The following is a 17258-nucleotide window of genomic DNA, read 5'->3' on the forward strand; positions in this document are numbered from 1 at the left end:
ACATGTTGCTTTCAAAAACATACAGGATTCATCTCACCTACATCTGTGCAAACACAGACATTCTTTAGAAGTATGTATTAAAGCAGAATGAAATACGCTTCTAAAGTAGGTTGGAAATTTCCAGCTAAAATACCAAATCCTCTCCACTGACCTGTAAGAGAAGTCTGAATAGAGACAAATATTTTGACATCTGTTCTATCTTCTCTGCTCAAAACTAAAACAAAAAGAGGAAAAAAAAGAGAAAACAAACCCTCTTCCATCAAGACTCCACTCTCCTCTCCAAAAAAAGACCCTCCACCAACCATTTAGGTAAGAAGGACTGAGGCACAGCCCTTCAGTCACAGCACTGGGATACAGCCATGCAGCTTCAGGATACACAAACTAGGCCTTAAAGACAAGAAAGTTCCAATTGATCCTATCTTACCTTGAAACAAGCTAACAACAGATGAAGGCAGTAAGGCATGATAGCTCTACTGGTACATGGCCAAAGCTTCAAATCAGACCCTGCAACAGAACAGTTCTTTAAGGGTCTCACGACAGGTAAGTTGAAAGAAATTGAAATGGAGCAAAACAAATCCAAAATTGTCACATCTCAGGTAGGGAGGAAAGCTTTGAATGTAAATTATGAATGACCCAAAACGGGAAGTTAAACATTAAAATTTTTTTCTTCATTTCTCTTTTCCTGTGATAGGACTTTGCCACCAATATACTTTAATAGGTACCAGCAAGAAAACCGCAATACAAAACCAAGAGGGAATAAAAAACTTCCTCCCTTTTTGTAATACAAAATGAGAATAATTACATACTCAACCAGAACACATGAACTAAAATTCAGCTGACACTGAGTTTAGGGTAATAGCAACGCCATACCTTTCCTGAATTTAGACTTGACTTTAGGTTGCTCCTCTTGTACTTTACCTCCTTCTTGTATTGGAAGTAAAATACAGCACATGAGGTCAAGCACTTTTTCGCATGTTTGCTATAAAAAGAAGGGACATGATAATGCTATATTTAAATTAAAGTTCTTAAAAATTCAGGTATGTTAATAATGATTAAAAATTTCAGACATTACAAAAGAAAAAAAACAATCACAAAACTCTCTGCTAGAACTTGAGTTGACTTAATACCCAGTATAGTCTGGCTAAGCAAAAAGTCTTTAGCTGTCACTAAACAATCTCTGAGAGCCTACATACATCATTTTAATTGAGAAAAAATATGTATTGGCATTCTTCATTTCAAGAGGGTAAGATCAATATAACTGCAATCAAAAATTATTTTGTCTGGAAGGATTAAGTTTTCAAACGAATTCTTAGAATAGTTTTGTAAAATTTGTTCTGTTCATGGTAAAAATAGAAAGGAAGATGGCAATCTGACAGCATGAAGGAAAGTCAATGAATTTTTAATGCTGTTTCCTAGTAAGAGGTCTGTGGGGATATATGATCCCATTTCCAGTGAAAAAGTACTGTAGTGGAAGGGACAAAAGCACTTGTCCAGTAGTACTAGCATGACGTTAGATCCTAAGAGACAGAGCCCTTATTGTCAGTGCTGACACTGACTGACCTCAGACCACCACGCACTCCTGCAATATGAGAAACACAAAACATGTATTGCAAAAGTAAAGCAAATTCAGCAGTCAGGCCAAACAGTATTGTTCTGGTGTCTTTTATACTGTCAGTTAATAACTAACTCTCTTCTAAGATGATCACAGAAGTTTACTTTTTCTTTCCCCTGCGACACGAAGCCTGTACCTAAAAGAATTTCCCCTCAATTTAAAGAACTCATTCTGTAAAGTTAAGGAATTCAAATTAAGGTTACATTTACAGACAACCCAAACACTTGTAGCCATGAAAAATCATAATGCCCAAATCTTAACTATCAAGCAGACTATACATATATATATAAAGAGTTGCTAACGACAGTCAGTTAATGTGGCAGGAAGTACAATTCTCCCTTTGAAGCACGGATTTTTCAGTAGACTCTGGCTTATGTTCAATATCCTGCTGAAAGCAGACTAACAGGAAAATTCTAAGGCAAAAGGGAAATGGGAACCACAGGGTCAGCTGATGAAGGCCCAGTGTCCGGAATGCTGTACGTACCCGATATTCTCCGAGGGCAAAGTGGCACGATGCTAACTGGATTAGTGCTCTCTGATTTTCTAAAGATCCTTGTCCTGTAATTTGCTGGGGAGAATGAGAGCCCTGAAGAGCTGCCAAATGATGTAGGCTGCTAATTGCTTTTTTGTACTGCCCCTTTGAAAAAGAATATAAAAAAACACTGTTAGGGTCTTTTCTATACAATAGGTAGAGAGATAGAAAAAAAATTCTCTTACAGGAACCTTTCAAAACAGAGTGTGTCCAAGTAACAAGCCTTCAAAACTTTAATCTAGACTAATACTCTCCAGTGATGGGTTGTGTAAAAGACTGTGGAACAATCACTTGCAAGGCAGTCAGATGACAAACAGATCACAAAATTCTGCTTTAAAAAGTCGGTTTACAAAATCATATTTGTAACTGAATCAAATAATTATATTCTTGAGTTAATCGTTACTTTATCTAGACTAATAAAGTTTGAAATATCTCTTGTTCAGGCACAAGTAGAGGCAAAAATAAAAGACCCCCAAAGGAAAAATAAGGAACAAGCTTTCTTCTGTAGATGGTATTGAAGTGAGCACAGTCAGCCTAATTTTTGTGGAGAAGAACAGGTGTTAATTGAGACATGTTAAAACCTTTTTCTGTTTGAAAATTCTTTTCTCTGATTGTGTTCCAGTATAATGCACTGACAGACTAATAAAATGCACTTATCTTCCATAACACAATGTATATATCCACTGGTCAAAATGCCAACATAGATGTCTTTTCCATATGCCAAAACTAGCTGGACTCAAACAACAGCTATTGGGACAGGTATATCCAAACAGGGTACCTAGCTTGTGGTGCAAATGGTGTAGTTCCATCCCCAAAGGAGTCATACTTAAAGGCATAAAATCAGTAGACACTATAAGCAGTCAAACTGGCTAATCAGAATTACTATTTACTAGAAGGAAGTAAATTGCTGTTTACTAGAAGAAAGAGCAACACAATGGTGGTGTTTTTCCTAGTTTATACTGTATTTTTTTTACCTGGTAGATGATCATGTCTGTAAGAAAGATCCTTAACCAAAGCCAGGTCTCTGTCTTCCATGACAAACAAATTCTGGTGAACTCTGTGTTAAGCGGTTACAGAAGAAAAAGTAAAAGAGAATATGAAACATTTCACAGCTTTGGGTTAAAAATCAGTAATATATACAAAAAAGCTGAATTTAAAAATGGAAAAAATGGCACCAAAACAGTAAGAGTATGAAGTCCTTCACATATAGAATACTCTCTTCCTATACACTCATTTTTTGAGTACACTTCTCTTCACAGTGTCCAACAAACCTAAAAGCAGCTAGGTGGTACTGTTTGCCTGCTTTTTAGAAGAGGAATTTTTTTCAAGATTATCACACCAGATATCAGAAAGGGAGACACAGAAAAACACATGTTCTTAATCATGAACTAAAGCAGCCATTAGCAGTACATCCTCACTGAGCACTTTCAGCCCTACTGCTGGCCAACTGCTCCAAGAGAAGTGGGGGTGAATAAGCAAAGATGCATCAAGAATAAAATGCAATACAGGAACAAAATATTCAGAAACACAACAACTGATAAAGCTTCTTACTGGAACTTATATCAAAAATACTCAGGACCCAAAGCAATTTCGATTTTAAGGATTCATAATGGCACAAATTCCATTTTAACAATAAAGAAATTATTTCTATGCAGAGTAATGAAATCGAAATGTAATTCTAAATGCAGTTACCTTACCTTTGTCAAGTGATTCCAGAGAATACAGCAGCTCCCAGCTCTCTCTTGCCAGTTTGAAACTCTCTAATACTTCAATGGAGTTTGCAAGATCAGCCTTGTTTACTGTAATGTGGCGACTTCTTGCCTTCCCAGAAGGATCCTCATCATCTGAGCTCTGCTTAGAAGTCAGTATAGAACAAAAAGATTAACTTCTTAATTTACACTTATTTCAAAGGACCCTAAAGCCACAGATGTTCCACTGAACACAAGACAATTATGTATGGAAGCGCCAAGGTCCTAGTTTAAGTGCCTGCAAGTGATTTTTCACTTGTTTTAAGATTAGTCCAATCTGGTTTGCTACCAAGAACTCAGTGGCACAGTGTGATGAGTAGTATCCCAACCAAATTTATTCTGTTAAACGTGGAGTACCACCACTGAGCTTCAGCCAGATTACCTGATTACTTCACCTGTTACATGCACACTTTACATTTTAGCACTCAGTTTAAGTCTACAGTGGCACAAGGCAAAAGCAATCCTTGTATGTGTGCTTCTACCAGCAGAGAAGTTCTATAAAACAGTGGTTCTCTACCCTTAAAGCAATAGATATATTGACAGTTCCAAGCATGAAAAGTCAATTACTTTGGAAGTTTACCTGTAGAACATCTGACTGCTGTCGCTACCTTTTTAAGAGCCTCTGCTGAACTCCTTCAAGTTAACGCATTCACAGCAGTACTTATGTGTCTACATCAATTGCTGTAAAAATTGTTTTATTCTTGCTGGCTTTAGAAAAACATTGTTTGAAAACTGTGGTCATAGACAGCTAGTTCAGGGTAGCTCTAAAAATATGTCTTTTACATCTATGTCAAAACCACTGTTGTCTAAATTCCAGTAGCAATGCCATTCTTGTTATGAGTTAAAAAGCCTAGAAAAGTTACCATTGTTTTTTCTCTTCCTTCAGCAAGTTTCCTCTTTTTGTGGATATGCTTGTTACGATCAATATCTGTATCACCATAGATGTTGGGTACATCCTCAAGAAGAACCAGTGGAGTTTGGTTTGGAGCATTTGGACCTGGATTTAAAGATAAATTAATTCACAATTGCTCTAAACTGATATGAAAGGTCTTATGCCTACAGCATGCTGGGTTTTTTTTCATTCACAAGTAATGACTATAATGCTAGAGAAAACAATCTAAAATTAAGTCACTTAAATTGCTTAAACTGTGCTGGTAAAGCTATGATTTCCTCAAAGCAGACATACAATAAAAGTTAGAGTGCATTTATCAGACATCACCAGAGTTTGATTGAGAGCTTCAGAATATTTTTGAATCCTTTCTTCTGGAGCAGTCACAAGACATACTCAGGCAGCAGGTGCTCTGTGATCAAGCATTATGTGCTTTTATATAAGTACAATTATTCAACAGATGAACGGCACAAATGGCTCTGAAGTTCACAGCCACAAATATGGCAAAGCACAGCAATGTTCTCAGAATGTTTCTCACGAGAAACCAAAGCAATATGCTGACAGGCACTGACCCCACAAAGAAGTATGTGTATTTTATTACAGGATTTCCTTAGCAGGATCACTCAGTGTCAGCTTTGCCCCCACTGACTTCAGTAAACAGAATTAAACCCTTTAGTTGACTGCCAGAGCTCATCTTCACTCCCCAAAGATAGAAAAGCCTCATTTTGAAACCCAGAAAATAATTTCTACTTCCACTGGTGTCACAGAACATCCAGTGGGATCTGGTACCTGTCATTTTAGACCCCAGTGCTTAAGTCTCATTAGACATAAAATAGGAACAATACTTCTTCATCTCAAACAACACTGATACGTGATTGCTACTGAAACAGCCTTCCTTCCAAAAATACTTTCTCCTTTTGCACAATCAAGTTGCATATAGATGTGCAAAGCTCAAAGAGAAATACAAAGGAAAGAGGAATTCTTTAATCTGTTTTCTGTTTCCGAAATCTCTGCCAGGTAAGCCAGTAGTGCCAACATGTATTTTCAGTTTGTGCATTTCTTCTATTTGCTGAAAGATATGAAGCTAAGGCCTCATTCGTAACTGCAAAGAACTAATTTGAGAGTTTAGTAGAAGGACAATTCATTTCATCTCTTGACATAAAATAACTTCTATTAAGCTTTTCCCCTCTACTGAAAAGTGATGTGTAAGGAGTCCACTACAATAGAAGCTCCTTTTAGGAGAAACAGCCAACCTGCTCTGCTTAACAAATATAGGTCAATAAATACCACCACTGAAATGTCACCTATGCACAGGCTACAACACATCAGAATCACCTCTCCTGTACCATCATGTATTCCACTGTGCTGGAATCTAACCTGTGTGAACTGAAAATAGAGCCAAGACATAATGCAGAAGATTCGTATCTGTTTCTCATGGATGCGAAGTACCACAACAGGGATGCTGGAAGAGTTTCACCACTAGAATCTCAAGAGCTGCCTAGTTCTAACACCTGAGAAGAAAAAAATGGATTTTTCTTTTACTCATACTGATTTAAATTAATGACAGCTAAGTGCCTTGCTTTCCAAACAAGTGTTCCCTTCCCAGCATCAGAAGTGCACTGTAGTCTTTACTCAAAGCCTCCGGTCCTGAAACAAAAGAAAATCCATTCTCACTCTTGACTGGGGCTGCAGACCTTCTCTTACAGTACTGAAAGTTACACAGCCATACAAAAAGCAGCACTGTGTTTTTCTGTCTGAGCTCTAGAACCTAAGCTTACAGAGTTTTTAACTGTTTTCTAGCACAGAGTGTTATAAATAAACGCCCAAAAGCATCAGCCCAAATAGCAACTCCTGCCAAGCCTGCAGGCAGCCCCAAAGTCATGAGAGGTGTGAACTGCCTCATTCATTTCTCAAGCCTCCAGCAAAGCAGATACAAATTATGTTAAGAAAAATGCATTGAAAAGTTCTCCCTAAAGAGGTTCCTTGCAAATCCACGAACATGAGAAGAGAGTCACAGACCTGATCCTCATAGATTAAGGAGGAGACAGCTCTATGACTATGCTTCTAAAACGTGTAGGATTCTACATTTCTACAGTAAGCGCTCCAAGGAGATGGAGGAAAAATTCTAATGATAGAAAAGATATGAAAGGCACTGAATACCACTAGACTTCAATGCTAAAGCAGAAATGAATAAAAGGTGTCTTGGAAATACTTTCCTGGTATCAGAAAATGACAGAAGGTACCATAAAAGCTGCACCAAAGGAACTGCACTCTGTGACCTCAGTATACATTCTTTTTCTGGTGGTTCACTCAGAAAACGTGAGCTTTGAAATACTCAACTGTACAATTTAGAAAGCAACATTTTCACTAGTTCTTTACTTCCTTTCTTCTTTAACTTGGAATCGAGCAGCTAAAACTACATGCACACCTGAAGTATCCCCTGCCCCACCATAACTCTTCCTTCCTCTGGACAGGACAAAAAACTCGACTCATTAGTTAATTACTTCCTGTATTTGTTAAAGTGACTCTATGTTCTTTGCATACAAGTTGCCATGTCTTTTGTCCTCTGAGCTTAGCTATCTACTGACATTGTTCAGCTGATCACCCAACATTCTGTACAGTTAAAACCCATCATTTATATTGACTACTTCCTTACTCAAATGATCGTTTGCTCCAAGCAGAAAAATGTGCTGAAACTTATGATCACAACACAAAATTATAATTTTAACATGAATCAATAACTGTAGTGTTAATAAGCACTAATTACCAATGGTGACAATTGTCATTGTTGCAAGGAATTTTGTATCGCATTATTAAGCGTTGAAAATTCCTCTTTGTGATGCTGTTTATTTCAGTAAGTTCTAAACAAAATGGAGCTTCAAAAAAACTTTCCTCAGCTTCTGGCCCACTCCTGAAAAGCCCAGTCAAACCCAAAAGAAGCAATCCAAGGTGCTCCAAGCAATCTGGTATGTCCCATATGCAGATGTGAGTGGGTAGGAAAATGCACGGGTAACGCACGTGTGTTAAACATTCAATTTACAAATTAATTACAAATTAGAAGTAATGTGCAAAACACACCTCAAAGATTATGCTTAAATAATATAAAGAAAGCCAAGTTGAAAGCTTCTGAATTTCAGGGTATCTTTTCCTATTCAGTTTTTATGTACTTAATTACAAATTTGTCGTGTTCCCAGTGCAAAAATATCTTCACTTATTTTCCTTTGATTGAAGGAAAACAGGAAAACGTCAGTTTCAAAGAAATATAATCAGAGGAGAAAATGAAACAAACATGATGCTCATGGAAGAGTAGGAATCAACCCTAGGGATGTTTCTCGTAACATCTGGTCTGTTACTTTCCTCTTTGTTAGACAATCACCTGGTGCTGGCCAAGGTTGAAACCACAATGCTAAGTTAGACTGATCTTTGGTCTGATCCACTACACAGTTGTTATGAACCACTGTTGGTAAGATTAATGGCTTGAGAGAATTGTAACAAGTTATAATGTTGACTTGTAAGATGACAGTTTCAAATGACTAATGAGAAAAGATCTTTCAGACATTAACAATGAAATCACAAAGAACTGATTACAGATGTTGAAACATTAGAAACTAACCTTGAAAGAGTGATGGCTGGATGTTGCTGACATACTGAAAAGCATTTTTAAAGAAGACCAACATCGTGGAATACACTACTTGATTCTTATATTTAATGTGGGCTTCACTATCGAAGTTGCTGATGTATCTGCAGAGATCTTTCATTCGATGCAAAATATCACCAAAACTTCTGAGGGGAAGAGAGACAAAAAGAATTCAAGGTGTTGCACGAACTTCACAACTAAAGGAAAGAATGCATAGTGAATATAAAAATCTCAATGTTTCTGCTGAGGATATCCCCCAGCCACAAGTCAATGGAGGCTGGGAACACATGCTAGTGAAATTTCACAAAACATTTACCATGTTTCTCTTTACTGAGGCACTTAGGGAAGCATACCCCACAGCACTATAGTGCTTATGCGTGACTTTCATCACCAAAAATTGATTTTAGAGACTAATTTGAAAGTGCTCTCTAGAGCCACATTTTTGTTTTACATTGTACAGTCTTGAAACAAAAGCTGCTGTGAACTTACACAAAATATTCTTGTGTTAAAATTGTTCTTCAATGAGAATTGTTCTTATTAAGAATTGAAAAGCCAAATTTTCCTTGAGGGGAAATACCCAGAAAAGTACCCCTTTCTTACCTTCTTCCCTTATCCATTTGCCACTCACACCTCATTCCCACCACAGACAGTATTTTAAATAGCCTCTCCCAAGGATCTGTAATCTGGGATGATTTCTCTGTGAGACCATCTATTACATATTTCTGAGAGCTGCGCTTGCTTGGAGACATAATATCAGAGGAATCTTGTGAACCTAGGAAAACCAGCACATTTCTCTCCTCATAAAGAAATCAAACAAACTGATTAATTTTCAAGAAGACGACAAGTAAAAATTACATTGGAGCTTTCAGGGCAACTGTTCTTTACACAGAAGGCTAACAGGGCACAGCAGGCATTTCTGTCTCTTTGTACAAGAGAGCTGATAGGCTGGATAAGGACATCTTGGACATTTTGTCCCACCTCTCAGTACATATACTGAGGCATCACAAGCATCAGGACTAAGTTGTTGAAGCACCACGAGGTATTTTGGAATCAAAGAACTAAGAAACATTAAACACTACTATTAATCCTTGTCTACAGGATACATTACATAAAAATAATGCATTTTTCATTTATGGACATCAGTGATACTAAGATACATTCTAAGTTCTAACTTTGTAAAAATATTCTTACCTTGATACTGACTTTCTGTCTGCGTAGATCTAGTTACGTAGTTAATATAAAATTCTGCTGCTTTATTCAGGTATTTATATAACAAGCTGGCAGGAAGTCGTACATCAGGGTTGTTAATTATCAGAGGAAGAACATCACAAACTAAAATAGAAAACAAACCAAAAAATCCTTTAGGTTTGTGGGGTGTTTTGTTCTGTTTGTCCTAGGTAAGGTTTCTCAATCAGCAGTGGAAGCCTTCATCTCTGGCTGACCATACACCACAAAGAACCTCACATGAATGGCTCTAATACCAATTTGTACCATATGCTCAGCCTGGACTAACATGGCCTGAGCCCCTTCTGACTAAAGCAGTTTTCTAATCATAGTGTCATGAAAGAAGTTCACTGACCTCAGAACCTCGCCACACTAAAAAGTTGCATAGTAAAACAAGAACATTAATATTTTCTTACCAAATAATTTTCTAAAGCAATTCACTGGAGATTCTTGGTCTTCAATACTTTCAGCATCTAATAACGTTTCTCCAAGGCCTACCTGTGTGAGCAGAGGTGAAAATCAAACACTAGACCAGTGGTTTTAGAAACTTTTTGAACTGCAATTCAATGAGGTTGAACAGTAATTCAGGGGATGGATGAGTGGCAATTCACTCTATGGCAACAGCATGTGCAAGTCTCCAAATTTTGAAACTATCCATACTAAATAGCAGGTGAAAAGCAATGCCAGAAGATAGCAAAACAAGACCAAGAAAAAACTGTGCAGGAAACTGTATCAGTAAAGACATGCACAAACAGGTGAAAGTGATATATGACTGATATTCTTTCATTTACAAGACAAAGGATTGTTTTATTTGCTTCCATTTGTTTTCTGCCTAATTCCTTCCTGGTGGTAAGTTCAAGATACAGCAGTCTGAACTATTAGCCACAATTAAACATGAATAAAAAGACCCACCCTCTCACTAGTCAAAGGAAAGCACATTTCAGCAAAATCTCAAAAAACTGGGTGCCAATATCCTGAATAGTTACTATGAGCTTCTCTTCTCTTACCCCATGTTGCACCACAGTCTCTGGGAAACGCCGCAGAAGTAGAAGGAGCATTTCTGCCCTTTCTAATGTGTTAAAGCACTGCTCTGTTGCCTTCAGGAGCATTTCACACTGGACCCGACCAGGAAGGGTCTCAAATAATCCTTAAAAAACAGAAAATATTTGACTTGTTGTGTCTGAATTATAAAGATGACTGACAAAACATAAATGCTGAATGAAAAGGGATTCCCTTATGCTTTTTTCTGCTTTTAATACACATACCTGAAAAAAAAAGTGTGTTTCTTTCAGAGAAGACCAAAAAAATATTTATCTGTGTTTATCTGGGTGCAAGGAACTTGCATGGACAAGTAAGACTGCTAGTAAGTGGAATACTCAAAATCCTAATATTTAAGTATTTGACATTTCAGGATGCCTTTTCAAAATTGTTCATTTATTTTTTTACTTACCTTCTACTTCTACAATTAATATTTTCATTATTAAAATGTAGGGTTTTTTTCAGTTTAAACATCCAGTGAGACAGTAAAAAGAAACTCACATATTCTCCCTGTATGTTTTATGTATTCACTCTGAAAAATAAACACACCCCAATGAAAAATCAAATGCTTTCTTAACTGGAATATCCTTAGAGCTTCTGAAGCACGTGTTGAAACAGCAGATTATAGTCTGTCAGGTGTAAATCCTGCTTGTAAAACTGCCTGTGGTTGCCAGCAGTGAATGACAAGTCCTTCTGGACACCATTCATTTTTATATCCCTCCCTACATAAATAAGAATTCACCTCATTTCAACAATCATTCACTGTTCTCTGCAATATGTGGGACGATGATTTTTAAGCCCCATTCCACCTATTCCCTATTCACTTGCTCTTCTATGTGCTTCCTGTTCTGGCAGAGTAAATCCACCCATATCAGAGACAAAGCAATGGGAATCAGCTTGTCATGTCCCTTTGTTTTTCCTAATTCTAACACACCAGATAAAGTCTCTAAGGCTGAATTGAGGAAAAAAACCAAACCCTGCAGTCCACAGGCAAAGTTAGACAAACTGACATTTACTTGCCAACTAGATAAATAATCAGAGTGCTTATCTTTAGGTTCCTTCAGGATAGAATCCTTACCTCTTAAAAACTGTGTCTGCTTGTCCTGGGAGTCATTCCTTAATGCGGATGTAATAACGCTGATCTCCCTCCATACAGCAGGTTGGTCTGGAAAATTCACAAACCTGTAATAAAGTTTGAGGCAAAGAATGTACAGTGATCTCAAAATCTGTCTCAAAGACAAAACCTTCCCATAAAAGTATGTGTTTGGGAAAAACAGAAAACCTTCCTTTTAATTAATTAGACCTTTTGTGCTTAGTTTATCCACATGGATTTTCAAAAACACTCAGTTTATATTTTTGGAAATCCCAACATTTCTTTGTCCAGAGAAGGGCAGTGCAGCTAGTGAAGGGTCTGGAGCACAAGTCCTATGAGGAGTGGCTGAGGGAGCTGGGGGTGTTCAGCCTGGAGAAAAGGAGGCTCAGGGGTGACCTTATCACTCCCTACAGCTCCCTGAAAGTAGGGTGTAGGCAGGTGGGGGTTGGTCTCTTCTTCCAGGTAACCCATGACAGGACAAGAGGACGTGGTCTTTAGATGCACCAGGGGAGGTTTAGCTTGCACGTTAGGAGGAATTTCTTCACAGACAGGGTAATCAGACATTGGAATGGGCTGCCCAGGGAGGTGGTGGAGTCACCGTCCCTGGAGGTGTTTAAGGAAAGACGGGATGCGGCACTTGGTGCCATGGTCTGGTTGACACGGTGGTGTTTAGTCGTAGGCTGGACTCAATCATCTCAGAGGTCTTTCCCAAACTTATTCTGTGAAAGGAGCACCTGGGATAAAGGTAGAGTTCCAGCTCTGGTTACTTACATGTCGTAGAGCAGCCTGCCTGCAGATGCTGTCCTTTCAGCATTCCTCTCAATAGTGTACATCTCATACTGCAGGATGCAAGAACAGAATATCAGCTTTCCCAAATACATTTATCAATCACATTAGTCCTTCCACTCTTAAAAACTGCCCTCAATTTGCCACAGCAATCTGCGTAACAGAAAATTAAAGGACTGCAACATTTACTGGAGAAATTAGAAGGTGCATTTAGACTATCTAATCATACATTAATTTAGGCATAAAATTCTGCATCATAATATACTTAATATTAACATCGTTAACACAATTCCATATGATAATATACTTAACATTATTAATACTAACAACCTTCCAGTATCTGAAGGAGGCTGACAGAGAAGTCAGAGAGGGACTCTTCACCAGGAAATGACAGGACAAGTAGAAATGGGTACAAACTGAAAGAAGGGAACTTTAGATTGTATATTATTAAGACATTATCTAGTGTGAGAGCGGTGAGACACTGGAACAGGTTGCCCGGAGAAGCTGTGGATGCCCCATCCCTGGACGTGTTCAAGGCCAGGTTGGAGGAGCTTGGAGCAACCTGGTCTAGTGGGAGGTGGCCCTGCCCATGGCACGGGGGTTCGACTGGATGACCTTTAAGGTCCCTTCCAACCCTTAACATTCCATGGTTCTGTGAACACACTGGCTTAACTTTTACGCGAACTGACAGCTTGGAATTCGAAGAGTTCTTTGACCACGGTTTGTTCCCAGTCAAATGCAATGCAAAGCCCCCAAGCTGCTCCAAAAGCCACAAGCAGGAGAGGAACTTTAAAGAGCACTAGCAGGGAGTTCCGGTTTGGTTTATAACCGCTAACTCCCCGCGGCCCCCAGCGGCCCCGCCCCTCCCGCCCCCATTGGCCAAGCCGCCTGTCAATCAAACAGGCCAGCAGCGAGGCCGCGCGGGGGAGGGGCGCGGGGCACCGGTACCGAGCGTGTGCGACAGCGGCGGCGCTCACTTGTATGTTGAAGTCGGCGGGGTAGAGGCTCCGCGCCGTGATGAGCCAGGCCTTGGCCGCCCACAGGTCCCCCGGCACCAGCTCCCGGGCCCGCTTCACCAGGAACTCACAGTCCCCCTGCGCCGACATCTTGGACCTGGCTCCGCCTCGGCCGCCGGGCGGCGCGCATGCGCTGCGGCGCGCCTTGAGCCCAGCTCGGCCGCACTTCCGCTCCACCGTGGCACGGCGTGCCGCCGAGGAGCGCGCGGGGTCGCCGCCATCTTGGAAGCGGGCAGGCAGGCGCCCGGTGCGCTGGGCCGGACCGAGGGAGATGAGTGATGTGAGCGGCAGGAGAGCACTGCCTTGCTAAAGCTGGTGGTGCTGCAAGTCGAAGCCCATTCTAAAAGTCCAAAGCACTGCTGCCTGGGCTAGTACTTCTCAAAAGTTCTTACAGTTCACTAACAAAGTCAATACTGGGAAATGCCGAGGCAAAGCAGGACCTTTCAGATGTGCACCTACCTTTCAGCAGCTTGGAACTGAGTCTTGCTTCTTACCATAAGTTTTTAGTGTTTGGCCTCTTGATTGCAAACGTAACCCTTTATGTTACTTAGTAGAAATTCTCTGTTTCTTTCGTTGTCACTTTCTTGTTTGCTCCTTTCAAGTAGGCTATTCCTTTCTGATGTTGCAACAGGCCTTACATACTTTGCACTTGAGGACTTCCACTGATCAAATCCATAAATCTACACATCTAAGATTTAGTGCAATAATCCCTTCAGCAAATAATTCGAATATACTTGAAGCCTCTGTTACAGATAAAAGACAAGGTCCTTGTTTTCCTGCTGAGGTGACTGTGGTGTATTTTTGCCTTGTTCTTTCTCAGTTAAGGCACAAGACCCACCTATCCACTCATTCTGCTGCAGGTGAAAACCTCTTCTTGCAGTGCTAGCCTGCCACAGATTTTCAGCTGTAAAGTCCCTGTGAGGATTGGGAATTTGGCTTCTCAAATCCTCTTCTCTATACTGTTATCAATTGCCCCTCTTTCCATGCTCTTTTGGTGGGAGTCTGACTTGATTTCGCTCTGTGGCCACAATGTTGGCTGTGCTTGGGGGGGAGTCGCTATGCGAACATCAGCAGATTTCAGCAAGAGATGTGCTTGCAAAGGGGGCTGAGTCCAGGCTAACTTTGAATTGAGTCCTGTTTTGACTTCCTGCGGGTGCACTAACAAATACTAATTAGGGATCCTTGACAAATGATGTCAGTAACACCTATTGCTCAAGTGCCTTAGGGTATGCGGCTGACCCAGTCTGTCAGTAGGCAGAGGTGCACACTGGCTGCTGTGGGGCCCTGTTCATTGCCCTTTTTCTCAGGGCTCTCACCATACACTAGAGTCAGTTGTACTTAGAGGAAGCACAAAGTACATGATTGCTTTGCCATTCAGGGAGGTGACAAAGCCACAGCAGAAAGTCAGCTGTCCCTCATAAAATAGGTGCCTCCTCTTCTTCTCCTGCTCTTGCTATCAAACTACAAACTGCTGTAGGATGGCACAGGTCTTTAAAAATAGCTTCACAGCCCAGCAATCCCCTATAAGTGCAGCAATGTTCATCACTGGCTGGTATGTAGGTCTACCCAGAGCTCTTGCCTATGCACCTGTGCATATGTATACAGCCAAATTGGATTGAAAAATAATAATAATTTAACAGTTTTGCATAGTGGGGCTGAATATGGTAATAAAGTAGAGTTTGGAAACTGCCCAGCAAGAGCTGATGGGCTGGTTGGGGTTCCCCATATGCCAGGATGTTGCAGGAGTGAAATGGATGGCAGGGGATTACCAAAAGTTACTTTTGAAAATTAATGGATGTGTGAGGAGTCCCCTGAAAAAATGCTGGTGCAGAATCACCCCTAAAACATCAGCTAGGCAGAGAGATGGCATTTTTTTAACCTCTTTCACAAGGTGTCCTGAAAACAAGATGTTGCTGTATTTAATCCACTAGGCAAAGGGGAATACTTCCAGTAAATTAGAAACACCCTTTTATCTTTTTTTTTTTCTTGTGTGTGTGCCTTTGTGTTCTCTGGACACTGTTTTTTGGGGTTTGGGGTGTGTTTTTTTAAATTTCTTTTAAAGCTGTAAATAATCTGGGTTTCTTTCAAAAGAAGAACTGCTGCTGAGATTTGTTGAATCCTTGCTTCTGCATTCCTAGTGCTTCATGTGTTTGCCAGTTCACTCAGCCCTTCCAGGCAAGGAGGAGTTGAGAGTCCAGTTTTGCATGATACAAACACCGTAACTTGACAGAAGAGGTCTGAAGGAGACAGAGACAAAAGTAGTTGAGGCTTGGAAGAATTTAGACCTAAGAAGGGACTTATATTAAGGCTGCCCAACCCCTGGACTTAGGAAGTAAAACTGTTTGCTTTGTGATCCTCTCATAGATACAAGACAGGCAGCAGGATCAGACTTGCAGGGGATTGGGGCAAATGATTCCACTGAGCAAGCAGGAAACACAACCAATGTTTCATTTGTAGATGGGAGGAAGAGGAATACTGTGGTTCTTCAGAATATGGGCACTGTGTCTGCAACAGGTGACATAGGACTAGTATTTGAAGGTGCTTGGAACATAAACTACAGTTTTTAGCCAGGCTGACTGTTTAGAGCCATTGCTGTACTAAACATGAACTACTGGTGTCCCAATGGCACTGCATGCTCATCTCCCATTCCAGGAGCCAAGCATGTAGGTGGTGGTGGGGTTGGGCTACGCCTGTCAGGGTCTGAAGCTTCCTCTCCACTTAAAGTGGCATTCCTGAGTTCTTGCCCAGATTGTTCTGTTTTGATTTCCACAGTGCAGGACATGCTGAATCTCAATGTTTTATCTAGACAATTGGAAGTGCACACAGCCTCCTTCCTGCAGGAATACAGGACTCTGCTGAAATGCCTACATGAGCCTTGTTTTTCAGGAAGAGGCTTTGTGACATTCTATAGCAGGAAAGAGGCAGCATTAACTAAAGGCAGTTGAGTCATCCCACCTTGTGAAGGATGATTTTTCCTTGGGAAGATCATCCCATTTCTTGAGGAAGGCCTGTAACAGAGATAATGCTTGCCGTTCATTCAGGCAGTGTAGCTGATGCAGCACAAGGACAGATACATGATGTGTGCAAAGGCCATATTGTAGACCTTGGTGATAGTGCTTCAGATTCCTTCTGCACCACAAAAGCAAGGCTCCATGAGCCAAGAGAGTGCTTGGAAGGCATTAAGTTAGCACTTGGCAGCGGCAAAGGGCTTTGAATGTCATTCTCCACCTTCTACATTTCTGGATCAATATAATCCTAGCAGATAGCATCCGTTCTGTGTTGGCTTTCCTGGCTCGGTGCCATAGGCTGTTGTCTTTTACACAGGAGTGGTGTATTAACAACAAGCCCTAGGCACATAGGTCAGGTTTTAGGTGCTGGATAAAGTGGTCTATGATGTGGAGGTGCAAAGGTTGGGATAACTTCTGTGCTAAATGGTGTGGGCTTGAATTGATAGCCACTCCTTAGGCCTGGGGAGCAGGAGTTGATGTCTGGCATGGGCAACAAGGAAGCTAAAGCTTTGTATAATACTGAAAAGACTAGAAAACCTTCTTAATATCTTCTGAGTGAGGCCTTGGAGAAGACAGTCTGTGTTGAGCTAGCAGTGTAGTGGAGTCTACACAAAAACTAGGGATCATGCAAAAGGCTTTGTTATTTTGTAGATTTTTTTTTGTCAATCTGTGTCC

At 40.4% G+C, this 17258-nt stretch overlaps 1 protein-coding gene across 6 annotated transcripts in view; it reads right to left on the reverse strand.

The window, feature by feature from the left end:
- INTS10 (integrator complex subunit 10) overlaps positions 1–13711 on the reverse strand; it is a 23881-nt gene extending 10170 nt beyond the window's left edge. For 4 of the 6 annotated variants that reach the window (XM_032108590.1, XM_032108589.1, XM_032108587.1 and 1 more), the window contains exons 1-14: positions 13537–13690; positions 12545–12612; positions 11759–11862; positions 10650–10789; positions 10059–10140; positions 9610–9750; positions 9019–9190; positions 8395–8564; positions 4756–4889; positions 3842–3998; positions 3119–3201; positions 2097–2249; positions 871–979; positions 425–504 (exon numbers count right to left, since the gene is read on the reverse strand). In XM_032108590.1, coding sequence (XP_031964481.1) covers positions 425–504; positions 871–979; positions 2097–2249; positions 3119–3201; positions 3842–3998; positions 4756–4889; positions 8395–8564; positions 9019–9190; positions 9610–9750; positions 10059–10140; positions 10650–10789; positions 11759–11862; positions 12545–12612; positions 13537–13665 — 1722 coding nt within the window. In that variant the 5' untranslated portion in view covers positions 13666–13690. Of the gene's footprint in view, positions 1–424; positions 505–870; positions 980–2096; positions 2250–3118; positions 3202–3841; positions 3999–4755; positions 4890–8394; positions 8565–9018; positions 9191–9609; positions 9751–10058; positions 10141–10649; positions 10790–11758; positions 11863–12544; positions 12613–13536 lie in introns of all 6 variants that reach the window. The other 2 variants (XM_032108588.1, XM_032108586.1) reach the window with 2 other exon arrangements.
- Between the last annotated feature and the right edge of the window lie 3547 nt (positions 13712–17258).

This window comes from Corvus moneduloides, chromosome 5 (assembly GCF_009650955.1).
Source record: "Corvus moneduloides isolate bCorMon1 chromosome 5, bCorMon1.pri, whole genome shotgun sequence".
In the NCBI taxonomy this organism is placed as follows: domain Eukaryota; kingdom Metazoa; phylum Chordata; class Aves; order Passeriformes; family Corvidae; genus Corvus; species Corvus moneduloides.